The following is a 27335-nucleotide window of genomic DNA, read 5'->3' as shown; positions in this document are numbered from 1 at the left end:
GTTGATTTTGAGCTAAGGTATGAAACCATGAATTTTACCCCTGACTATCCAGGAAGAAAAATTGGAGGGCATTTTTATCTTGATGTTAATCTAATGATAAAAATCAATGGACATTTTGAGAAAACAGCCAAAATATATGAACCATAAAAATAGTTTGTATAAATTGTTGAAATGTACATTTTGGTACATGATATTGTGAAGATCGATTCACCACTGAATTTTCCCTGGAATTTCCATACATTCCTGCCTCCCTTACTCATTGTGCTCATGGAGTGGTTATATTGGAATAGAGTAGAGGCAGTATATTAGTCTTTTTCCCCTATAACAAAATAACACACAGTAAGTGACTTAAATTTTGTGTTTTGATGAGTGATAAGAATTTTTTAAATATTCTGGGTATATGAGATAATAACTATATATATATATCTTTGTACAAGTATATGCAATAATAGTTTTCTGTGTGTGTGATGTATTTGTTCATGTGATTGTATGGGTTTGTATGCATATATAAATAACTGCAGTAGATGTTGGGACTCTTCCTTAATAACACTTCTCACCTTACTTCTTTGTTTCATTGAGATTCTTGAACTTGTAAGTATATATTTTTGATCATAATTGTAGTTTTGGACTATTTCTTCAGATAATATTACTATAATATTTTTCTTAGTATTTTGGAACTCCAAACTGCATGTATTTTAGCCCATTTGGTATTGTCCTACAGGTGTTAATATTTGTTTACATCATACCTCTTTTACTTGGCATGATGAGCTGTTTCTCTGGGCCATGGCAGGCCAAAGCCAACCATCTAATTGTTTCTAGCAGGTATCTTGCCACACTTATAAGAAGACTAAGTAATAAAGACAGCAATGGAAACTAATATATTTTGCTCCTTTGATTTTTATCTGTTCTGCACATAGATAACTCATAGATTTCCTTCCAATATTTTTGTTACTTCATTAAAAAATGCTGGGGCCCTGATTCTCTTCCCTTTGACATCATTCCATTTTGTTTTTGAGACTATTAATTAACATTCTGCTGCTGTGATAAATACCACAGGCAAGACACTTTACAGAGGAAGGGTTCTGTAGACTTGCAGAGAAGAGCCCCTTGGCTGTTAGGTGGCAGGCAGCAGACATAGGCATTGGAACAGAAGCTGAGGGCTCACATCTTGAATTGCTTGGAGAGGTGAGGTGGGGAGAAATGGGGAAGGAGGGAGAGAGGGATAGAGAGTTTTATTTTTTCATTATCAATTATATTTTTATGGACTTATACACCACAAAAAGAAAAGAATATGACACATTTGAAACTAGAAAAGAAATTAGCTTTATATCGTCTTTAATGACTCGTGACATGTGTCCTTTTTGCATGATAGCCTTCCTCATCCCTCTGTACTACCTTTCCTTGATCTCCTTTCTACATATAACACTACACCCACACGAAGTTACCTTGTGTAGCATCCTTTTATAAGGGCCTCAAGTTTGTCTTCTGAAACTCCTTTCAATGTAAGTAAGCTACATGACCCCTCTAGTTTTCAGACACTGTAGGTTGATGGACAGTAGAGGGAAAACTCCCTTAAGGTTTTAGGCAATATACTAAGGATGGTAGAACAGAAGGGAAAAAAGCCTTTTGGAAGACATTCTCATTCTAACCACTACAAACATTGCTCGGGTATTTTTGTTTTATTTTCTTCTTAATTTTAGACATTTTTTTTCAACTTAAAATTTTAATTTAAAAAAATTTCTCCTGAAACTTTCATTTTCATTTATCTTAACACATTCTACTTTTATTTCAGATCAGTGTTATAACAGTAGGTGAAAGCTGAAAGTTCTGTCTAGTCTTGAATGCCTTTTATATGGAAAATGAACATTTTCTTAATACTTTGTATGTAAAGTAGTCTTGGATTGTGACTTTTAGGTTATTAATGTTATGGAGTGTAAATTCAGTATCTGTTTTAGTTCTTTGGAGGAGAACTTCAATATTCTTATTTTAAGAGACATTCAACTTACTCAGTTCAGCTCTTAAAACCTATTTCATTTTGTGTGGACAGCAGTTCCAGTATCAGGTCAGTTCTCTTGGCCTTTGCATGTAGGTGTTAAAGATTTGTAAACACTTCCATGGTCTGATCCTGGCACCTGGTGGTAAATTAGTTAAAGGGAGTTAAAGTTTCAAGTAGGACTTACAGTTTTGTCAGGTGTGATGGTATACACCTACAATTCCAGCATTCAGGAAGTAAGCTAAAACTGTATAACAAAACTCTTCTTTCCAAACACACAAACACACACACACTCTCTCTCTCTCTCTCTCTCTCTCTCTCTCTCTCTCTCTCTCTCTCTCTCACACACACACACACACACACACACATATATATACACACACACACTCTCACACACACATATATACACTCTCTCTTTCACACACACACATATACACAACACACTCTCTCTCACACACACATTCTCTCTCTCTCTCTCTTACACACACACACACACACACACACACACACACACACACACCATAAAATTTTTTGTCATCTAATCTTAAAGAGATTATCCAGAATTAGCCATTTGAGCCCTTTGAAGTCAGAGATTTGTTAAAATGTTAATATCATACAATACGAGAAAGAGCCAGCCGCTTTTGCTGGATGCAAGCAGTTTCTAAGGTATGGAAAAGCTAGAGATGAGTTCTTGTGAGAGCTTTCAGGGGAACCATAACACTGTTAACTGATTTTGCCCTAGAGAGTCCCGTTGTGGACTTCTTGCATCTAGAACTTTTGAGAATTAGTTCGTGTTGTTATAATAAGCTCTTCAGGTTTGTGGCAAGTGTTACGGCAGTATTTGACTTAAATGTAATATTTTCCATAGGCTCATGTGTTTGAACACTTGATCCCAGTTGGTGGAAGTTATGAACATGGTGGTAGATGGTGGGTATTGGCTACTAGGAGTGAAACTTTGAGATTATAGGCTGGCCCTTGCTTCCAGATCTGCTCTCTGCATCCTTTCGGCCATGACATGAACATTGTGCTCCAGCTCCCACTGTTACCAGCTAAGCACCCTTGTGCCATAATTCTCTCTTCTCATGAACAACTGTCCTTCTGGACAATGTGCCAAAGTCAATGCTCTGTCATTTCTGTCAGGTATTTTGTCATAGTGCTAAGAATAGAAACTACTGTAAACAGGCATAGACACTAATGCACACTGCTACATTGCAGTTTTGGTATGTATGTATGTATGTATGTATGTATGTATGTATGTATGTATGTATGAATGTATGTATGTATCTGTCTGTCTGTCTATCTATCTATCTATCTATCTATCTATCTATCTATCTATCTATCTATCTAGTTCTCTGTTAGTTATCCTGTAATTTTTGTAGGTTTATAGAAAAATGTCTGTAGGTTCATAGAAAAATTCTCTTCCCTCTGGAATTCTCTCAACACTGTAGCCTGCTGGGCTACCTTTCCTGGTTCTTGTACACAGAAATATCAAGCTGGCTCAATGAAACTTTACCTAATTGGCACCAGCACACTATTTTGTGACTAAAGCCTGTCCTAAGGGCAGAATGGTCAAAGGAAAGAGAACAATATTAAAGTAGACACTAATCCCCATGTAGATTGCTTTGCCAAGGCTTTTCTCCATTATCTCCAGAAAGACGAAGTGAACTGTGGACGGCTATGAAGTAATCTGAGGACAAAGCATGTCTAGACCTTAGTAGTTTTTACCAGTGACTTAGAGTTGTCTCTTACGTAATTCAAGAACGGTTTTAGGACATTCCCTTTATTGAACTTTCCCAGAGATTTCAGCCAACTTGTTAGAATAGATTTCTTTATGTTTCATAAGTTAGTTGAATTACCTACTAGCTATACCGAGCATGCATGCCTGGAAATATGACTTCTGACTTTGGGTAATGCCCCCACCACTGCCCTGTACTATAAGAGTGGAGCTGACCAGCTGCAAATGTGACTATGCTGTGCATAGAAGTTTACTAATTCCCATTACCACCATGACAAATGATCACAGATTAGAGAATAAAATAAAAATTGTTCTCCTACAACTCTGTAGGCCAAATCCATGACATGTCTTAGCCAGATGTTGCCAGTAAACACTCTGTGGGATCCGGGTAGGAACCATAGCTTTCAGTCTCCCTGCTTCTAAAGGCCACTTATATTTCTTTGTTCCTGCTCCTTCTTTTCATCTTCAAAGCTGCAAAAGGCAAGCCTTGCCCTTTTATATTACTTTATCCTGATCTCTGCCTTCACTGATAAGGACTGATTTGATTATGTTATGTTTCTGCTAGTGATCCATTTTTCTTCATGATTATCATACAGTTAATTGAACCGTGTCCTGTGTTTTGTTGAGGTGTTTTATGTACAGAATTGAGGAGAGATATGAGTGGGATTATTGTGATTCACTTTATGTGACACTAATACTTGATCCTTGGTTACTTTACCCAAATAGTCTTGCAGTGATGATACTCACTTACTAATTTGCTGAAATCTTCATCTTAACTTTTGATACTATATAGAATTTGGGGTTTTTTTGTTTTGTTTTGTTACTGCTGTTGGATTGTTTTGTTTTATTTTTGGTTTTGGTATGGTACTAGGAGTCAAAGCCAGGAATTGTGCTGTACCTGGGAAGATAGAAAATTTCTGGTGATGGGAATTTCCTTTGTATTTAAAATCACAAACCTTATAGATGTTTCTAAAGGTAATAAATAGTAATAAACATACATCTTAATCTAGCCTATTTCTTTTAAATATTATTATAACGCAGAGATTGCATAGTCAATGTTTTATGTATAAGAATTACATGTTACCTGATAATCTAAATCATAACCAAGTTATACATCCCCTGAAAAATACAATGGTAGTAAAATTTAGTGTTGTGAAAAGAAAAGTCTAAATTAAAACTTAAAACAGAACTCTGCTGGGCATGGTGATTCATACCTGTATGCTCAGCCCTAGCAGTCTTTGCCAAGGCCATGGCGAGAGCATGCGTACTGGATTGAGGCCAGCCATCGGTTTACATAGTGAGTTAAGCCCGCCTGAGCCAAGAGTGAAATCCTGTCTAAGGAAAACTAAAGAGCAAAACTCAGTGCAGTACGACTGCTATAAAGTTTAAGTTGTTAATTGGAATAGGGCATATGAGACAAGTTGGCCAAATTCTGAGGTTTGGCTGAGAAGGACCAGTGCCTGCGTAAGTTTGCTTTTCAGACAGAACACTGAGTTCTGTGTCTTTAAAAGTAACAGTGCAGTCATTGATTGCTCCCACCCCTAGTGATGACCATATGTCCAGAATATACTATTAAGAAATGGAAAATAGTAAAGCACATTTTAAAGATTTTATAAAGACATTTAAGAATTTTGTGGAATATTTTTCACTTACAAAAATTAAACTGGGGTTGGGGATTTAGCTGGGTTCGGTCCCCAGCTCCGAAAAAAAAAAAAAAAGAAAAATTAAACTGCAGTATCTACCCCAATATGTATTTTACTGAAGCAGGAGTCAGTCAACAAGTAGTACAGGAGAAAAAGAAACAATAGATACAGTTTTCCTAAAAAACCGTCAACCTGATAGAATGAGAATTCTCTAAAGATATGACCTCTCTACCGCATCATGGTTAGTGTGTTTTGTATAAGATTGGTATTGAACTTGTCTACTTAGTTTTTACTGCCAAGTTTGACTCTTACTGTTATTTTTATCTTTTTTATTATATTATTAAGATTTTATGTTAATTAAAAAGTATGAAAATAAACAGTAGTAGCTTGTAATCTCAGCAGACTTGTTTCTATTTGTGAGTTCTTGGATATTTTTAAGATATCCTATTTGAAAATAATTATTTTGAAAAATATTTGTGATGTAAAAACAAATGACTGCTCTGAGGTTGCTTAACCATTTCCTGTGACTCTGAGAAACTGGCTGCTTTCAGAATCACTGTGCTAAGTCTGGGGTGGACTGAACTGTTTCACTTCCATCTTCCTGTAAATTTTACCAGCGCACGCGCGCGCACGCGCGCGCACACACACACACCCCAGCAATTAAAGAAAAAGATGCTGTGAATTTGAAAAAGAGTAGGGAGTGATGCATGGGAAGGATCGGAGGGAGGAATGGGACGGAGAAAATAACTAATTATATCAAAAATAAAAATAATTATTTATAAAAATATTTTTGTTTCTGTAATTCTTAGCAAATATCCTTCAACAAATGTAATTGTTTTATTCATGAAATTCTTAGGGTTCTCTTTAAAGGCTTTGCAGATTTTTTTTTCTTATAATAGCACTTAGTTTTCTAACAGCAAACTTGAAGTGTTAGTACAGGAAACACTGGGTTATTTGGTTTTTTTTCTCCTCTTTCTCATTTTATTCTTCTTCTTTGCCTTCCTCTTCTTCCTCTACTTTTTTTTTTTTGAGACAGTGTCTTTCTATATAGTACCAGTTGTTCTGGAATTTACTATGTAGACCAGGCTAGGTTCAAAGATCTGAGATCTGCCTGCCTTTGCCTTTGTGTCCCAGGTTAGAGAGTCTGGGGTTAGAGATGTGTGCCACCATGCTCAACTCTAATCTCTTAATTTTAATGACAGAGGGAGAAAGTCCATCTTACTGCTTATGTTTGGTAAGGTGTGAATTAAGAGGATAACATAAAGAAACATTTTTCAATATCTATGACTAAGAAATGAGATGTCATATAAAATTCTGGTGGGGGCTGGAGAGATGGCTCAGTGGTTAAGAACACTGACTGCTCTTCCAGAGGTCCTGAGTTCAATTCCTAGCCACTACTGGGTGGCTCACACCTATCTGTAATGGGATCTACTGCCTTCTGGTGTTTCTGAAGACAGCTTCAATGTACTCATATACATAAATAAATATTTTTAAAATTCTGGTAATAGTATATGACGCTAGTCATTAAGTACTTGTTATTACTATATACTAGATTATATTCTGAATGCTTTATGTCTAATATAACTTAGTTAGGTGGGTAGTTCTTCCCAGTGATTTTATATATTGCATATTATAAAATGCATATTGGTAATATATATGCATGCTATTATCTTCCTCCCTTCAATGTAGGTATTGTTATTGGTACTGCTTACAGATGAACAAACTGAGCTTGGAAGGGTTACCCAGGGTTCTATAGGAGGTGACAGAATGTCTGGTTCCTGAGAAGTTTTTTGCTCTCTGTTATTTGTATAGATCAGCCCAGTGTTATTATGGGAGAGAGCCCTTAGCTGCTTGTCATCATTGTTTGTTGGGTGGTAAGGTATGCTTGTTGATAATGAAGCAATGTACATCAAACCCCTTAGTCTTAGGATGAAAGCCTACATCCGTATACAGGAGTTTTTGTAAGAAGAATGCAAACTGTTCTTCTAATGACAAATGTTCTGTTTTTTTCCTTATGTTTCTGAGCTGAGTCTAAAATATCAGTGAGGCCCTGATGCTTCTCAGTGTGTTGCAGTCTCAGATATGCCATGGAACTGTAGATCTGATATGTACAGTGTGCTTTAAGTTTGGTCCTAGGGGATAGATTGTTTTGTGAGGCGTGTAGCTCAGTGGTAGGACTTGAGTCCATCAGAAAATAAAATCACTGAGATAATTGGTGGTTATACTATATAAGGAATAAGGTTGTTATATGTTATTACAGAGCATTTTACCAAATTTATGACTTAAAACAACCACCATTTTATTTGCTATTTGTTCTTTAGGCCAACAATTTGGATTTGGTTTAGGTGAATGTGTTTTCCACTCTTCTTGCCTGAAGTCACTCTTAGGCAGTCATTGGCTGTTGCCTTGATTTGAGATTAGATACTTCTAAGATAGCTTCTTCACTCATTTATCTGGCAGTGGATACTGGCTGCTGGCTGTATGTTTTTAATGTGGTTACCCACCCAAAGGAAACTAGCTTGGATTTTCTCTAATAGAGCTGTTAGAATAGTAAGAATAATAAAGTTTACACAGACTCCCAAGGCCCAGCATTAAACATTCTGCCAAATCGTTCTGCTTCATTTCATTGATTAAACCAAGTTACAAGGACAGTAAAAATCAAGAGACTGGAGGCCTCAGGAAGCTTAGAGGTCTGGTGGGGTGGGAGGAGACAGCAGGGGGAGTGCGGGGAGGAGGTATGGAACTCTGGGAGGGGGGGTGTGTGGACCAGGAGGGAAATAAAATCTGGAGTGTAAAAATAAATAAGTAAATTTAAAAATTTAAACAGTAAAGGTAAAATTCCACTTCCTCATAAGAGATCCCAAGGAAAAGAAATAGCAAATTTTATCCTGGTATCCAAGTTTCCTGATTTCTTTCTAGGCCAACAATATTGTCTTTTTATTAATTTACATTCTATCTTAGCATATTTAAAACTTTATTTGTATATGTGTGAAAGTTTATTCCATTTACATATAAAAGGAAAATTGGGTAATAAAAATACCCAGCACAACCCAACTCCCTCTCTTAGGAATAATCACTGTTTATGTATGCTTTTATCTACAGTGTATCCTATTGAGCACAAGTTTATTTAAATGTCTGTAACATGCTTTTCTTCCTTTAAACCTTATTCTGAATGTTTTTCTGCATTTGAGATAAATATATATTATCTGTATAATACTGTATTAAATATACTCATCTGCTGCTATTAAACACTTTGCTTTGTTCTATGGTTTGTCTACCAAAGGGTCATAGATTTCTGGCAACTTGTTTCTCAGTGTGGTATTGGAGGTGATTGGAACCTTAAAGAGGTAGGCCTTTGGAAGGTGATTGAGGGCACCGTCCTTGGAAAGGAATAATGTATTTTTCCTGGAATCCTGATTTAGCAGTGCAGAGAGGGTTGTTACAGAACTGGACACTTCCTTGCTTTGGCTTTCTTCCTGTCTTCTTATATGTTGCTGCCAATTTGATGCCATCAGGCATGAGGTGTATACACGTAATCAGAGCTGCATGTTCTCTGGATTCAGCAGGATCTGAAGGTCTGTGTGTTGGTTGGAGCTGTATGTGGAAGTCAGAACTGTGTGAGTTGGTTTGGTTCAGTCTCCACCAGGTGGGACACAAGGGTCAAACTCAGGTCATCAGGTTTGGTTGCAAGTGCCTTGACGACTAAGTTATGGCATCAGCCCCTAAACATTTTTTAAAAGTTTACGTAATATCATTTTGTTTGTGTGAAAGTATGAGAATTGTATATGTGTGTGAGAATGCAGCCATGCATGTGCCACAGTGGAAGTGTGGAGTTCAGAGGACAGATTGAGGACTCACTGTACTCTTCCCTCCATTAAGGCAGGCTCTTTTGCTATTTCTGTTGGACTAGCTGACCCACCTGTTTCTGGTAGATTCTCCTGTGTCTGCTTCCCACATGCCACAGATTGCCACTGTACCCATCCTTTAGTACTGTAGGGTCTGGGGATTAAGCAAGTTGTCATGAATTACTACACACTGAGCCATCTTGGAAGTTTTTTAAAAGTTATGTATCCTCTCTCTCTCTCTCTCTCTCTCTCTCTCTCTCTCTCTCTCTCTCTCTCTCTCTCTCTGTGTGTGTGTGTATAACATATGTCCCCATGTAATTGATACTTTTCTTTTGTGAACTTGGTGAAAACCGTTTTAGACCTTGCTAGGTATTGACGATATGAATTAAGAATCCTCTGGTATAAGCTCATCAGTAGGTTAACTTTGTCAAGCTGAGTTTTTGTGTTGTGATCATATTAAAGAGAAATTTTGAAACGCTAGTGAAAAATGTAAACCATAAAGACAAATCTTCCCTTAACATTTTATTTATAGATTAACATATACAGACATAGTTGATATGTTGGCTGACTGACTAAAATTTTTATTTCCTATATTGACTGCTGGTGGGAGTTCTTCATCTAGTTTGTCCAGGGAGAAAACTTTCTTCCTTTTCTGTAGGAAGTGACTGCTTTCCTTTTTCTCTTCTGCCAGTTTCTGTGAAGGGCTTCAGTTTGCTGCTTGTGCTTCTTGCCTCTTCCCTTGGTCCTTTATGTTCTCTTTGCAGAGCCTCCGGGCACTGGCACGCAGTTCTCTTGCAGACTTTCTCCTTTTCAGCTTCTCATAGCTGCAAAAGCAAACCAACTAGGAATTCATCTTTGTGCTTCTCTCTAGTACAGAAGTATTCATTTTTGCCCATAGTATACAAAATTACAGAAGACAGAACTTGTGAATAGATCTTCATATAATACAGTAGATAATTTGCAAGTGGTAGGAAATTCATTGAATCAATATATCAAATTGATAAATTATACTTGGCATCTGCGTAATACTGCCCTTTAGGTTATTTTAACCAGAGAAGTCTGAAAATTATTTAAATTAAATTGTCTTCTTACAGATGCATTTAACCCTTGAGAGACTTGAAGCTCCAGGGATTGGGGAGGCCTGGCATGTGGTAGGGTGTAGGTGTGTGGGGACATCCTCTTGGAGACAGGGAAGGGGAAGGAGGAATGGGATGAGGCACTGTCAGAGGGCAGAACAGGAGAGGGATAATGACTGGACTGTAAAAAAAGATTAAAGATAATAAAAAGTGTCTTCTTACAAATTATAGCTGTAAGACTATAGTTACAGATTATCTGTTTTGTTGTGTAAAGCAAGTGAGCACAGCTTTAGGTCATCCAATCCCTAGGGTTTTTAGGAGCTGTTGTAGCATCTTTCATGTTGAGATTGCCATTCAGCAAGTGCCCAGGAGGTCAGATTACCTAAAGTGTCAAACACTGTAAACAGGGAAGTCTCTCAGAAACAAGTATATAGATCCATAGTCACTGAGGTCCTATATGAGCCGTGTTGTAGATCTTAAAATAAATCAGTGTGTTGCTATTTGTTTTTTACAACTTTGTCTTATTAATGTGTTGCAGTTGGCATCTTAGTAGTATTTTTTTTTAAGTAAAGGTATTTATTGGCAAGGAAATTATTCTTACGGATATTGAAAGGAAATACCAGTTCACTTGACTGAAAAGTAAAATAGTGTATTTATTTACTCATAATTTTGAAATTTCTATTCTAATTATGTAAGTAGCAATGAACTTATTACTATTATGACATATGACTATTATTCATAGTTTTCAAAGTATTATTTTATTTGACCCCTTGATACTCATAAACAGGCAGGCCACTTACCCTACTATGCTATACCTGACTTCTTTTTTTTTTTTTTTTTTTTTTTTTTTGGTTCTTTTTTTTCGGAGCTGGGGACCAAACCCAGGGCCTTGCGCTTCCTAGGCAAGCGCTCTACCACTGAGCTAAATCCCCAACCCCTATACCTGACTTCTAAACAAGGTTTCAACAGTTACTATATGGTGGGGCCAGAACTAGATCTCCTAGGTTTCTTTTTTACTATACTTAAGGCCCCATAAATTATAACCAACTTAAATTATAACCAGCTTCTAGGAGAAGAAAAGAGGTAGCTGGTGACCTCAAGAGTTAGTGTCCAGTAGAGATGAAATGTGGCTACTGCTCATAATCCCCAAAGTATTATGAGGCTTTCTTCAAGAGTTGGTGATAGAAGGAGCTTGCCAACATCATAACTAGTATGTGATCTCTGTCAGGTCCCACGTATTAGTAAACCTAGGTTCAGTTTTTTGAAGAGTTAATGCATAGACATGAGTAGTAATCTTCAATAATTATGACTTAATTTTAATGTGTTAGATGAGGCTTTTATTTCAGGTGCTTTTGCAGGTTTCTCCCCTTTAGGCATAGTATTTAACAAGGCGAATGACCCGAATCTTTCCCTCAAAGAATCATCTGTAAGTGAAGCAAAATGTTTTAAGTGCAGTTTACTTAATAGAAAAGTGTCCTATTCTACAGAGTAAACCAGCCCTCGGAATTTTATTGATCTTACTTTCTTCAATTTTTAATAAAAAGAAACTTATTAAGTTTCTCCTTAGAAGTATTAAAGTGTACTCATTATCCTAGAACTAAATACAGTGTAAATTTTGAACTTACCTACCCTAAACTCTAAAAAGCCATATAGACAAGTTTCCTGTGCAGTTTCTAATGTCCCCATTTGACAGGTGGTTAGTGGTGTGAATTGTGGGGAGGGAGGTGACTCATGATTCTGGAATGAATCTTTTGACTCTCCCTGTATCCTCCATAGAATACTGGCAGGGCTGAGGGTATAATTAGCACTGCACATCTAATTATAAACAAAACTCCATGTACAGTGGCTACCAGGAAGTAAGCCTTGCCGGATAATCTTTCAAGCTGGCAAGACTAAGTTAGAATAATAATGTGAAGTTTACTAAAAGTCAAGTTGCTTTCATTTACTGACCAGAAGGTTTACTCTAGAGATAAAGTGGGTTATGTGACAGTAATATCTGTGGAAATCGTGGTTATTAAATTTTAGGGCCTCTACCAGTTCTTTGCCATAGTATTTCTACCTCTTTCTTCCTGTGAATTATGTGTCTTGTATTTTATGCTGTGCTCACTTAGGCAGTAAAGGAGAATTGGTCACAGAAAGACATTTCTAAAGTTGGTTGGGTTGATTTTTAAAAGAAACAAGAGTTATGAAAGTATATTGGACTGGTATAACTAATACAACTAACTGGTGAAGAGGGAGAAGGATTTATGGTATGAGGACACTAAGAGGTGGAATGCGAAGCAAGGAAGTGCTGTGGCAGCCTGCACCCTTCAGAGGCCTTCAGAGAAATCAGTGTCTGGAACACCTGTGCTCTCAGAGTCCATCAGGTAGACCTGCACTGTGACTGGCGTGTGCTTTGTGGAGTTCTAAAGGCTCAGCTGAAACAAGAACTGATTTAGTTAGCTTATATGTAAGTGGGTCTGTGAGAGTCAGAGCAAAGGTACTAGCTATAGAGATTATTACATATAGCTGTAACCTAAGCTTTGGTGTAGGATGGTCATATATTTGCAAAATGAGCCTGAGAGCTGTGGTTACCAAATGAAGTAGGAATTTTAAAGTAGATGCATACAAATGAGCCCCTTCCTCCTTTCATATTCAGAACTACACAGTTAAATTTTTTAAATGGACAGGAACACAAAGTCTCCTTTTATGGAATAAAAAGGTACAAAAATTAAAATACAGAGATAGATGGAGAGAGTGGGGGATAGGAGAGTAGGAGGTGTATTTTCTTAGCTTAGATGTATAGCAGTGTCACTAGCTGATTCTGTTGGCCAGATGGTTTGAGAGAAGGGCAAGTGCTGTCTCTGGCCTAGGACTTCTGATTTCCTTGGAGCTGCATCAGTGCTTGAGATGTGTGGACTTTTCGGTCAGTTCGTAGGCCCTGCTTGCCTTGCTTTGACTTCCGACTGTGTCTGTTTTGTATTCACCGGTTTCTGCTCTTTTTTTATTTCCTCGTCTCATTACTAAGGTTTGATTTACTAGGCTTTTTTTTTTTTTTTTTAGCTCCTTAGAATGAAAAGTTTTGTTACTAGTTTTGAACATTTTTCTAGGTATTAAAAAAAAACTAGGAATTTTATGTTTTATTATTTGCTTTAAATGTTTTCTAAATTCCTTGTGGTTTCTTTGACAAGTAATTGTATGGAATTTTATTTCTCTAAATATCTAGAAATTTGCTGCTTGAATTTTTAATTGTTTGTTTCCATTATAGAACAAAGTCTATAAAAGATTGTTTCCTGGTTTAGGGCCAGTGATTTAGCTTAGTGATAGAGCCCGTGCTTAGCATTTATGAAGTTCTGTGTTCAATCCCTAACACCACCACCACCGCCACTATTACCCCGGGCAATAATACTATCAAGTATATAGCTTTCTGGAATTTATTGATACTTACATTTATTCCATCTTACTAAGTGGTTCATGTGTATTCTGCATTTGTCTGCCTCAAAGTTCTGTAGATGTCAGTTCAGTAGAATTAGCTAATAGCACCGTCAGTACCTTCTGTGACCTTGTCTTCTCGCCCTATGAGTATGAAGGTAAAAGAAATAGATTCTTCAGCCACGATGATTGATAGCCCTTTTGCTTTTCGAATTTCATTTTCCTGATGGATTTAGAAACTGGGTAATTAAGTATACACATAACTAAGAAGGGTGTGTAACAATATTGGATTTTCAAATTATAAAATTTCTATGCAGTTAACTTGTCTGTGTCTTTAAATTTAAAATATGCCTTACAAACAGCATTTAATGTTTAAAATTAGCTTAATTGTATATGAGGTTGAGGTTACGATTTTATCATATTTTCATTTACCTTTTACTTTTGTTTTTTATTGCATTTTTTTTCTTATTTCTCTTACATTGTATCTTTTAGGTCAATGAACTTTTTTTAGTATCTTATTTTCTTTCTTTAGTATTTTTTGAATTTTGTTTTATATAGTTTTAGTATTTTATATTTTTGGCTAACTATACATCTCTGTTTTTTTTATGTTGTGTGGCTAATAAGATTCATTTTTAACTTACTGAAATCTATGTACACAGTGCACTAACTTCACTTTTTACATTTAACCCTTTTTGTTTCCTGCTGCTTCTCTCTTGAAGTAACCCATTTGCCCTCCTTTAATTCTCCTTATTTAACTTCTTCCGTATTTCATATTTCTGCCGTCACTCCACTTCTTTCCCAACATCCCTCCTGTAGCTTTTTTATTTAAAATTTTCAAATATCTACAATGTTATTTCTTACTTTAAACATATTCTTTTAAGGAAATTATGGACAAAGAACATATTTTTATTTTTAACACTTATATATCATTTCTGATGTTATTTCTCCCTTCCTAGATATCTAATATATCTGATACCATTTTTATTCATTCTAAGGAGTCTGCTCTAAAAAGACTTTTTATAGTGTATAATTGCTTGAGATGAATTTTGTCAACTTTGATCTATGTTGAAAGTGTTTACACACTATCCTTGTTTCTGAAGGATGTTGTTACTGGGGATGGGATGCAAAGTTGATATCATGGTTTTACTGTTTGCCTTAAAAATGCTGTACTATTTTCTGGCCAACTATTGAAGTTACTATTGTTTTCTCTTAAAGATATTGTAGTATTTTGAGGCTCCTTTAAAGTGTTGTGCTTCTCTTTGCTTTAGGAGTTTGGCTATGAATTGTCTAGTATGATATTTTCTGAATTTATTCTTCTTGTGGATAATCTTAACACTTTTGAATTATTATTACTATGATTAAATAGGGAATTTTAGCTACTCAACTATTTCTGTCTCATTTTCACATGTGTCTTCTGGGCTCTTGTTAACTTATTATAGTATTTAATATTAATCCACAAATACCTGATGGAGTATTCATTTTTCTTCAACATTGTATCCCTTTGTTCCTTAAATTGGTAATTTTTAGTGGCCTGTTAAGATCATGTGGCTTTTTTTCCGGCTATTTCTAGCTGCTGTTAAGTCTTACTCATTGATTTTCTTTTTCATTTTAATTCTTGGACATTTCAGTGCTACAGTTACCCAGTGGCCCATTTTGACCATCTCTAATCTCAATCTCTCAATCTCTCTTTCTCTCTTTCTCTTTCTCTCTCTCTCTCTCTCTCTCTCTCTCTCTCTCTCTCTCTCTCATATGTGTGTGTGTGTTAGGCAAAGCAGGTGTGTACATATGGGCATGTATAGAGGCCAGAGGAAGATGCTGTATGTCCCCTGTTGCTTCCTGCCTTGTTCCTTTCAGATAGGATCTTTCACTGAACCTGATGCCCACATTTTTTGCTAGGCTGGCAGGGTTCAGCCTGTCTTCTCTGCCTAGTGCTAGGGTTATGGGAATGCGGGATCACACCCGTCTGTTTTATTTGAGTGCTGACGATTTAAACCCAGGTCTTTATGTTTTTGCAGCAAGTGTTCTTACCCATTGAGCCATTTCCCCAGCCTTTGGTCCCTTTTATATAGTTTCAATTTTTCTGGTAAAATTCTGTCTGTTCACATAGTACTCTGTTTTACTTTTTAAAGCCTCTTTCCTTTATTTTTTGAGACATATTTACAGTAGCTGCCCTAAATGTTAACTGTAGCAATTGACTTTTGATTTCTTACAGGCCACATTTTCTTGTGTAATTGAATGACCAGTGATTTTCTAGTTACATTTGGACAATACTGTAGAAATATTATAGAGTTGGTTTTTTTTCCCATGGAGTGTTGGTATTTTAAAGGAAGCTTAATTACTGATCAGCTGGTTATAGGCTTAGTTTTATCTGGGGCGATTCTCAGGTCTTGCTAGCTTAGCAAGACTCATTTCAAATTATTTTTCTCCTGTGGCTTTCCATAGGGCTTACACAGTAGATCTTACTTGAGAATGTGACTTCTGCTCACGAGTGTTTCAAATTGATGCCAAGGATATTACTGAGTTCTTGCTGGGGCTAGGTTGTACTGCTGGCACTTCCCTGTATTGCTTGACCTCTGTTTCCTTTCAGGGATATTGTTTCCTTTCTATTATGAGCCTGTGCTGATATGTGCTGCATTTGACAAAGGACTCTCAGGAAATTCTGTACAAGTTTTTCTCTCTTGCTACAATCTTTGTATTCCAGTCCTGTTCTCCTTGAACTCTAGCTTGTCATTCTACTATTAGAAAATTGTCCCACGGCAGAAAACTAGAGTTATTTGGGGCTCATTACTATGTAGAATAAAGGTCACAGAGTCTTGTCATTTAGAGAAAGAATTACCCAAGAAAGGAAAATGCAGAAGTAGACTTTATTAGCTATTCTGTGGTACAACTGCAGTGGACAAGATAGCAAAAAGAAACTGTCTGGAGGCACTTTAAAGGACTGCTTTGTATGGAAGTGGGGTTTCTGGTGGGCAGTCAAGCGGGGTTTCAACGTCACAGTGTTCTGAAACACCTGCAGTAGGGGCTTACAGTAGTTATCAACACTGGCCTGGAGACAAGGATGGTCTTGTCCTGAGTCAGAAGTGGATCTGCATAACTACCTGTCCTAAGTTTATGTCCATACTCACCTATTTTTAGGTATAGGCTAGGGTCACATCTTTGATTCGTCTGTTGTCTAATATGTGAAAATATTTGCATCATTTGTGCAAATGATTAGTAGATTATAATGTATAATTTTGTACTAAACTAAGCTAAAACTGCTTAATATCAACAACAGTTTTCTCTGACTTGAACAGCACTTTTAATGTGTTGAAATGAAACTTTAACAATAGGAGTACATCCATCCAGACAGACACAGACACAGACACAGACACAGACACAGACACAGACACAGACACAGACACACACACACACACACACACACACACACACACACACACACACACACACATCTTCTTTTCCACCCATTCTTCCTCATTTTTTCCTTCTTTCTATAAGGCCTTGCTGTGTTTCTTATGCTAACTTTCTATTCCTGGGGGGGTGGGAGGGGAAATCTTCCTACCTCAGCCTGAGAAATAGCAGTACCAATAGATGTATGCCAGCCACAGCTATTCATCTTGGAAAATTCAATCTTGATTCCCCCATGGCAGAATTATTTCTCCATGATCTTTTTGCTTTATTTCTGCAGCCATATACTCTCTTTTCCACAAAAGAAACACCTTGGGTTAAAAGAATATGTATGGAGTTTCCAACTGGAGATAGTCTAGACTATAGTATGTAAATTCTTTTCCATGTTTACAGCATTTGGTTTTCTACCAGCAGATCATGTGGGGGTGGCCTCAGAAGCAGAACAATGGTTATTCATTATGATAGCTTCATTGAAATATAACAAGCCTTGTATCTGCCCAAGAAAATTGGTTTCAGTTACGCTTTTGGGGGGATTTTATCATGTTAATTTAAAAATACATACTATTTAATTTTCTCAGAAAATGAGATGGCCATTTAAAGGGATTATATTTGTGGAAAGTTGGCTTCTTTTAATGCAAGTCTCTTGCTGTGTTACTTGTCATGGTTTGCACCTTTGTTAATCACTCTCTTGCTAGCACCACCACCGTGCTCCCCCTCCTCCATTGGGGTCCTCATGCTCAGTCTGATGGTTGGCTACAAGTATCCTCATCTGTATCAGTAAGGCTCTTGTAGAGCCTCTCAGGAAACATCCATATCAGGCTCCTGTCAGCAAGGACTTCTTGGCATCAGTAATAGTGACTGGGTTTGGTGGCTGCATATGGGATGGATCCCCAGGTGAGGCAGTCTCTGCATGGCCTTTCCTTAGTCTCTGCTCCACTCTTTGTCTCTGTATTTCCTCCCATGAGTATTTTGTTCCCCCTTCTAAGAAGGAGTGAAGCATCCACATTTTGGTCTTCCTTCTTCTTGAACTTTATATGGTCTGTGAATTGTTTCTTGGATATTCTGAGCTTTTGGGCTAATATCCACTATCAGCGAGTACATACCACATGTGTTCTTTTGTGACTGGATTACCTTATTCAGGATGATATTTTCTAGTTCTACCCATTTGTCTACAAAATTCATTAAGTCATACTCTTTAATAGCTGAGTAGTACTCCATTGTGTAGATGGACCACATTTTCTGTATCCATTCTTCTTTTGAGCAACATCTGGATTGTTTCCAGCTTCTGGCTATTATAAATAAGGCTGCTATGAACATAGTAGAACATGTGTCTTTGTTATATGTTGCGGCATCTTTTGGGTATATGCCCAGGAGAGGTATAGTTGGGTCCTCAGGTAGTGGAATATCCAATTTTCTGAGGAAACTCCAGACTGATTTCCAAAGTGGTTGTACCAGTTTTCAATCCTTCCAACAATGGAAGAGTGTTCCTCTTTTACCACATTCTAGCCAGATGTAGAGATGCTGTAGCCTGAGTTTTTGATCTTAGCCATTCTGACTTGTGTGAGGTGGAATCTCAGGGTTATTTTGATTTGCATTTCCCTGATGACTAAGGGTATTGAACATTTCTTTAGGTGCTTCTCAGCCATTCGACATTCCTCAGCTGAGAATTCTTTGTTTAGTCTGTATCCCATTTTTAATAGGGTTATTTGATTCTCTGGTGTCTAACTTCTTAAGTTCTTTGTATATATTGGATATTAGTCCTCTATCAGTTGTAGGATTGGTAGAGATCTTTTCCCAATCTGTTAGCTGCCATTTTGTCCTATTGACAGTGTACTTTTGGCCGAGTAATACTCCAGTGTGTAAGAATGAAGTGAATATTATTTCATTCTTCTGTAGAGGAACTTATTACTAGTTTCTGGCTATTATGAATAAGCCTAAAATGAACATGTTTGACCAAGTGTTTTGTGATAGGATGAGGTGTCCTTTAGATATGTGCTGGGATGTATAAAGAAAAAACAAAAACCAAACAAACAAATAAACAACTGAACAAGCCAGGAAAATGGAACTAGTGAGCAGCTCTCTTCTATTGCTCTCTGCACTGACTTCTCTCCGTGTGGAGTGTGACCTCAGAGTTATGAGCTAAACACCCCCCTTCTGAAGTTCCTTTGAATGTGGTGTCTTATTATAGTGATAGAAATTCTAAGACAATACTCAGACTCAAACAGTTCTGATGGATCTTAGTTGGTGAATGGGAATGCTCTAATATTAAGCTCTAATATTATCCCAATGAGAGACTTTTACTGAATAAACCATGCTGACTAGAGCTCACAGTTGTCTGCATCTAGCATAGGGTGAACAAGAGGCTAATGGAGCATGTCTCACAGGAGTTTAAATACATCAGAAAGGTTAAGAGTTTATTAAGACTTACAAACAATTTTGAATAATATTTCAATATGAGATTGCATGAATGAAATGACCCCTTTGGTGGTCTGAGTAAGAAGCGACACCCGTGGGCTGACGTATTTGAACTTTCGGTCCCCACGTGGTGGTGCTCTTTGCATGGTTATGGAACCTTTATAACACGAACCTTGCTAGAGTAAGTACGCCACTGTTGCATGCTTTGAGTTTATTCCCTCATCCACTTTCTGCCTCCTTTTCTCTCTCTCTTCCTGTTCTTGTAGGCATCAGAATTACCTGCCAAAGTAAACTCGTAAACCTCTGGATCCTAAGCCAAAGAAACAAAACAAAACAAAACAAAACAAAAAAACATTTCTTCAAATTGATTTTGTTCTTGACATCCGAGAAGTAATGAGTACAACCCCCAAATATCCATTGAAACCAACCATCACAAGGAAATGGGAACACTATTGGAAGCTTAGAAAATTAAATTCTAAAAAAACAACAAAAAAAAAAACCCCAAGATATTGTAACTATTCTCGACACACACCATTTACAGGGAATGTCCACTTGCTAAATCTACACCTATAAATGAGTAGAAGTTCTATTCAAAGAAATATTTTTATTTTTTATTTTTAATTTATTAATCTTTTTATTTGTTTACATTTCAATGTTATCCCCCTTCCCAGTCTTCCCTCTAAAAACTCCCCACCCCATCTCCCTCTCCTTTGCATCTAAGAGAATGCTCATCCACCCACCCACCCACTCCTGCCTCACCCCTCTAGCATACTCCTTCTCTGGAGGCATCAAGCCTCCATAGGACCAAGAGCCTCGGCTCCCACTGAGACCAGACAAGCTAGTCCTCTACTGCACATGTAGCAAGAGCCGCGTACCAGCCCTTGTATACTCTGGTTGGTGGTTTAGATCTGGGAGCTCTGTGGGGCCCAATTAATTGATACTTTTGTACTTGGTATGGGTTGCAATTCCCTTCAACTCCTTCAGTCCTTCTCTAACTCTTCCATTGAGTTCCCTGGGCTCAGGCCAGTGATTGGCTGTGAGTATCTGCATCTTCTGAGTCAAGTGCTGGCAGAGTCTCTAAGAGGACAGCCATACCAGGCTCCTGTCTGCAAGCTCATCTTGGCATCAACAATAAGTGTCCAGGTTTGGTATGTGCAAATGGGATGGTGGGATGGTCTCTGGATGGACTTTTCCTTCAGCTCTGCTTCATTTTTGTCCCTGCCTTTCCTTTAGACAGGGACAATTCTGGGTTAAAAATTGTGAGATGGGTGGGTGGCCCCATCCCTCCACTGGGGGCCATGCCTATCTAGTGGAGGTGGTCTCTTTGGGTTCTATCTCCCTGCTGTTGGGTGTTTTGGCTAATGTCATCCTCATTGGGTCCTGGGAGCCTCTCTCATCCCTGTTGGCTGGAACTTTCTATTGGTCCCCCAAGTTCCCTACCCTCCCACCTCCACTGGTATTTATTTCTATTCATTCTCCTGGCCCTCTGGACTTTTCTCCTATCTCTTTCCAAACCTGGTCCTGCACCTCTCCCCTTTTTTTTGCTCCCCTTCCCTTCTACTCATCTAGGGCTCTCCCTCCTCCTGCCTCCTGTGATTATTTTGTTCCTCCTTCTTAGTGGGGATTGACACATCCACACTTTTTCCCTCTTGTTAAGTTTCATATGGTCTGTGAGTTGTATCATGGGTATTCGAGCATTTGAGCTAATATCCACTTATCAGTGAGTACATACCATGTATGTTCTTTTGTGACTCAGTTACCTCAATCAGGATGATATTTTCTAGTTCTATCCATTTGTCTATGAAATTCATTAAGCCATACTTTTTAGTAGCTGAATAGTATTCCATTGTGTAGATGTACCACATTTTCTGTATCCATTCTCCTTTTGAGCGACATCTGGATTGTTTCCAGCTTCTGGCTATTATAAATAAGGCTGCTATGAACATAGTGGAGCACGTGTCCTTGTTGTATGTTGGAGCATCTTTTGGGTGTATGCCCAGGAGTGGTATAGCTGTGTCATCAGGTAGTACTATATCCAATTTTCTGAGGAACCTCTAGACTGATTTCCAGAGTGATTGTACCAGCTTGCAATCCCACCAGCAATGGAGGAGTGTTCTTTTTTCTCCACATCTTTGCTGTCCCCTGAGTTTTTTGATCTTAGCCATTCTGATTGGTGTGAGGTGGAATCTCAGGGCCGTTTTGACTTGCATTTCCTTGATGACTAAGGAAGCTGAATATTGAATGTCCTGATTTCTTTAGGTGCTTCTCAGTAGCATAATTTTTACCAATTTCAGAGTAGAGAAGTACAAATGGTTGGCCTTCTTACTACAGTTTCTTTTCTCTCTAAATCAGAAGTGCACAAAAGTAGGAATGACAGTTAACTCTTGAAAGGAGTTTTCTTCATTAATGTTCTAGTGAGTTTAGCTACATAATAACAGATGTGCCAGACTGAATGAAGAAAAAGAAAGTCATGACATTCAGGCAGAGGAACTAAGTAAAACAGGCGTGTTGGGGAGAGATTTAACCTGACTTTGTTCTCAGAGTAAAACAGTCTGCTGTGGTCTGAGCACACCTAGGAATAGTGTGATTGGTGCTTGTAGGATCCAATCATTGCTACTGACATACATGTAGGTCACTGGATAATCTCCTGAACTTTGTGACTAGAAGGGTAGGAGTCTGCTTTTGTAAGAAGATGTAATGTAATAGGGTGCTGTGGTCGTCATTCTGTACTTTGAGTAGCAGTTATCAGCTTTACTTTAATATGAGTAGTGCTTTTATTTTGTGAGTTATGAATTACCACTGTTTATTCTTTTTGGGGGAGAGGGGAAATTTTTTTAATTGGATTTTTTAAATTTACATTTCAAATGTTATCCCCTTTCCTGGTTTCCCGTCCATAAACGCCCTACCCCTTCCCACCTCCCCACCCTGACTCGGGTACAGGTTCAGCCTTGGCAGGACCCAGGGCTTCTCCTCCCATTGGTGCACAACAAGGCCATCCTATGCTACATATGCAGCTAGAGCCATGGGTCTGTCCATGTGTACTCTTTGCGTGGTGGTGTTTAGTCCCTGGGAGCTCTGGTTGGTTGGCATTGTTGTTCTTATGGGGTTGTAAAACCACTGCTTATCCTTTATGTTTTTCTGTATATTAAGTAATATCAGTTTTGTCCTACTGATGATGAAATAATATTTTTAATTTTATTACCAGATACCAAATTGTTAAAAGCTCTTACCTTCATTAAATTAACATAAGTCAAAAGATGCATTACATTAATGAGAAGATTAAAATTTGAAATAAATTGTTTTAGATCTAGGCTAAAATATACAATTAAATACCTGTACAGCTTTAAATTTAAATCAATCCATTTCTGTTTGTTTTTTCATGCCTTAAGTTTAATTTTGCCACTTTATAGAACTTTTGGGACGATTAGAAATAACTGTAAAGTGCCTTGTGAGAAGTTAAAGATGATTTCAATTTTTTAAACTCTTGAAATCCCTTAAAAAGTGTGATTTTTTAATGTAAAATATTAAATATCTTAATTTTGAGTTATTGATAGATATGTAGTATTATTTATCCTTTTGTCTCTTGAGACCTTTCTTCAGTGATTTTTGACAAGTGTGTGTGGGGTATAGCTTAGAAAGCCCCCTCTATTTCCCTACCTTAAGGTAAGCTGGCACTCATGGTATCTGTTCTGTTTTTAAAGATGGGAACTGCTGTACTTGTGAATGCTACAGGAGGGTGAAAAAGCAGGTGTTAGAACTGTAGTTGACCTGTTTTTTAAGTTTTTTGTCTGTGTTACTGTTTCTTGCTTACTAAAGTCATAGTCATTTTTTGCTTTTAGTTTACTATGGGCCAGAAACATCCTCTTGGATGTTTATTAATTTTTTTAAAAACAGCTGTGATTTCATATTACTTAATATAGTCTAACCAAGATTCTACCCAACAATAGCCCATTCTCTTGAGCTACCTTTTAAGCTTAGAGGCAGGCAGACCAGTTTGTGATTTGCCTGAGGGTGAGTGGGACACAGGAAAGAGATCCATACAGGCCTCACAACTTAGTTTTGTAGTATTTGGCCAAGAATTCTAGGCCCCAGGTGTCCAGACCCAGAAGTAAGGCCTTGAGTTTAGTCCTTTCTTTTTGGCCCCACTTACTCCTAGGGACAGACACAGTTAGACATGGCTAAAGTAGTATCTTCTAAAGTCAAGCCAGGGGCCCAGATGTATTAAGGAAAGGTAGGACTGTATTAAGGAAAGTACTATGAAATCACAGCTGTTCAAGAAAAATTAACATACTTTTATTATTAAAAGAAAACAAATTCAAATAAAATATATATCACATATCAAAATTATCCAGGCCTCAAACCTATATACATCTCAGCTTCAACAGAGGTACAGTCGCCATTCTTCTTCACCATTGGATATAATTTTATGAATTCAGTGACCACCAACAGTGAGAAATCTGTGATAGAATTAGAACTAGAAAAATAATTAGCTTTATACCCTCTGGCTAGATTTTTATTTTGTTGTTGTTGGTTTTGGTTCATGATTGTACTGTGCTTTTTAAAATATATACTTGGGTTTATAATGACTAATTCAAGAATAGCATAAAGCCTTTATTTAATTCAAATAGCATTAAAATGGAAATAAGTCTTAGTATTAAAAAAAAAAAAACCTCAAGTGATTAAAAATACAGTAAATCTGGTGTTTCCAAGAAACATTGTATTATGAGCTCTCCCTACTTCTATCTTATCTTTGTGTCTTAATTTTGTAGATCGACTTCAGCTTCCAAGGAATATGATTGAAAACAGCATGTTTGAAGAAGAACCAGATGTGGTAGATTTAGCCAAAGAACCTTGTTTACATCCTCTGGAACCTGATGAAGTTGAATATGAGCCCCGAGGTTCGAGGCTTCTGGTGAGAGGTCTTGGTGAGCATGAGATGGATGAGGATGAAGAGGATTATGAGTCATCTGCCAAGCTGCTGGGCATGTCCTTCATGAACAGAAGCTCAGGCCTTCGGAACAGTGCAACAGGCTACAGGCAGAGTCCAGATGGGACTTGTTCAGTACCCTCTGCCAGGACCTTAGTAATCTGTGTTTTTGTCATTGTGGTTGCTGTCTCTGTAATCATGGTGATTTATCTACTGCCTAGATGTACCTTTACCAAAGAAGGCTGCCACAAAACAAACCAGTCAGCAGAACTCATTCAGCCGATTGCTACAAACGGGAAAGTGTTTCCATGGGCACAAATTAGGCTTCCCACTGCCATTATTCCTCAACGCTATGAACTTAGCCTACATCCAAACCTAACCTCAATGACATTCAGGGGTTCTGTGACAATTTCACTTCAGGCTCTTCAAGATACACGGGACATCATTCTCCATAGCACAGGACATAATATTTCAAGTGTGACATTTATGTCGGCGGTTTCCAGTCAAGAAAAACAAGTTGAAATTCTGGAATATCCATATCATGAACAAATCGCCGTTGTTGCCCCTGAAAGCCTTCTAACAGGACACAATTATACCTTGAAGATAGAATATTCAGCAAATATATCTAACTCTTACTATGGGTTTTATGGCATCACCTACACAGATAAAAGTAATGAGAAAAAGTATGTAAAGCTCTGATGGTTCTTGTTCTGTGCTCTTCTGCATGCGGTTAGGTCCCTCTGTCCACACCATAGATATTTTAAATTTAATTTGAATTAAGTAAAGCCACAGAGGTTTTAAATTTAGGAAATTATATACAAAGTAGAATGGTAATATGGAAGAATATACTTCTTTTGAGCTTTTCATGATTTTTTTTTTTTTTTTTTTTTGGTTCTTTTTTTCGGAGCTGGGGATTGAACCCAGGGCCTTGCGCTTCCTAGGCAAGCGCTCTACCACTGAGCTAAATCCCCAACCCCGAGCTTTTCATGTTTTATGAGATGAATATTGTTTGACATCCTTCCGTGAAGCTATACGGAGTGAGGGGAATGGACTAATCTGCTTGCAGGCAGGATTTAAGGAGGTCCTTAGTGAGTTGGAGAAAGAGAGTGAAATATGATTCGAATATCATTTTTAATGTCATTAATCTTTACTGGTTTACTTTTTAAAATGTCAGTTTGAGTGTGGAATCTCTAAAAGTGTAGGAAAGAATCCATCTCAAAAGGAGAGAGAGAAGGGGTGGGGGGAGAAACATGATATAAGAGTATTCCACAGCCGGTTTGGATCATATTTTGTTTTTTAATCTTCATAGTCAAATCATAAATGGGTTTTATGAAAGTATACATTATGGGTAATGTTAGCTCTCTGTGGACAAAAACAATTTATATGTTAGTAGAACATTCTTACATAAGACTCTCATAATATTCTGTAGACCAGTTTAAGAATTATTAACATGACCATTGGCTAATATATATTAACATGTTATGTACAGTGTTTCGGAGATTTTTTTAAATTTTCAATTTGTTGAAAGAAAATATATTTTTAAGGGTAATTTCACTAACCGAACATAAAAACAAATTATTAGTTCTTTTCTCTCCACCCAAGAGACATTTGACTTGCTATAGAATGGGTGTTTTTCAGCCTGGTGTGGAAGTACATGTCTTTAATCCCAGCACTCAGAAGTCAGAGGCAGGCAGATCTCTATGAGTTCAAGGCCAACCTGGTCTACAAAGTGAGTTCTGGGACAGCCAGGACTGTTACACAGAGAAACCCAGTCTTGAAAAATCATAAAGGCGAAGGGGAAAGGGAGCAGTTTTTCTTTTGTCAAAAAATAGAAAAAATTATTCTTTTATCTTTCTCAGTCATCAAAATACATTTAAGTGTTAAATTAATTGTTGAGTATAAAGTTGCAGCCCTTTGCTGGGCATTAAGAATCATCAAAAGCTGCTACAATTTTCTTTTTTTATATCAAGTTTTATACTAGTAATTTGAATTTGAAACATACGGTTATATTTTAGTAGCCTCTGCTTACTACAAATGCCAGATAAACGACTGTTTTTCTTTATGTTGCTTTTTAAACAAATAGCATGCAGTCTGTATGTTTTAGTTGTTGAATTATTATCTGAAATTGAACACAAATCTGTGATTGAAATAGTGGCCTTGGAGTTTTTAGCTTTAGTTTTTGGATTGTAATCTCTGTTATCCCTAGGAAATACAGTATTAACACCCTATTTGCATTACATATTTTGTGTGTAGAATGATCCAGATAGATAGGTAGACAGATAGATAGATAGATAGATAGATAGATAGATAGATAGATAGATAGATAGATTATAGATAAATGATACACACACACACACACACACACACACACACACACACGCACGCACACACGCACACACCACTCATATTATGAAGCAGTGACTTAGAGTTCCAAGATCACTAAGGGATACACAGAGAAACCCTGTCATGAAAAACCAAATAAATAGACAAACAAGCAAACAAAAACAAAACAGTGACTTAATATTGCAAGCAAACTCTAAGAGAAGCCCCAGAGTTGTTTCCCTGAAATCTTTGGACTTAATGCTACATAATGGGGAAAATGAATACTGGGTAATAGAATCCAATGATTTTTTTTAGCATAGATGTGTATATTCTTGACATGGGCTGAGTTGAGTTATGTTAGAAAAATGTGGATCCTTAAAACTAAGAAATAGAGTAATTAAAATAGTATCTTAAACTGAAAGTTTAGCACAAACAGACATAAGTTCATTCACCTGCCTGTTACAGTGAAGACCCCAAAATATTGTCTATCTTGAGAGTAGATACAAGTTTAGATCATTCTCACCTTCAGGATGCCTAAAAGCTACTATTCCTAAGCAATGTTA

The 27335-nt window shown here is 37.3% G+C and overlaps 1 protein-coding gene across 3 annotated transcripts in view; it reads left to right on the top strand.

Annotated features, from left to right (window-relative positions):
* Nucleotides 1-27335, top strand: part of Lnpep (leucyl and cystinyl aminopeptidase) — a 95539-nt gene that overhangs the window by 12308 nt on the left and 55896 nt on the right. For all 3 annotated transcript variants that reach the window (NM_001113403.3, XM_087605894.1, XM_087605935.1), the window contains 1 exon segment: nucleotides 24293-25133. In NM_001113403.3, coding sequence (NP_001106874.1) covers nucleotides 24293-25133 — 841 coding nt within the window.

Source organism: Rattus norvegicus, chromosome 1 (assembly GCF_021556685.1).
Source record: "Rattus norvegicus strain SHRSP/BbbUtx chromosome 1, alternate assembly SHRSP_T2T, whole genome shotgun sequence".
NCBI classification, from domain to species: Eukaryota; Metazoa; Chordata; class Mammalia; order Rodentia; family Muridae; genus Rattus; species Rattus norvegicus.
Note: the sequence above shows the minus strand (reverse complement) of the source record. Positions and strands in the feature narration are given on the sequence as shown.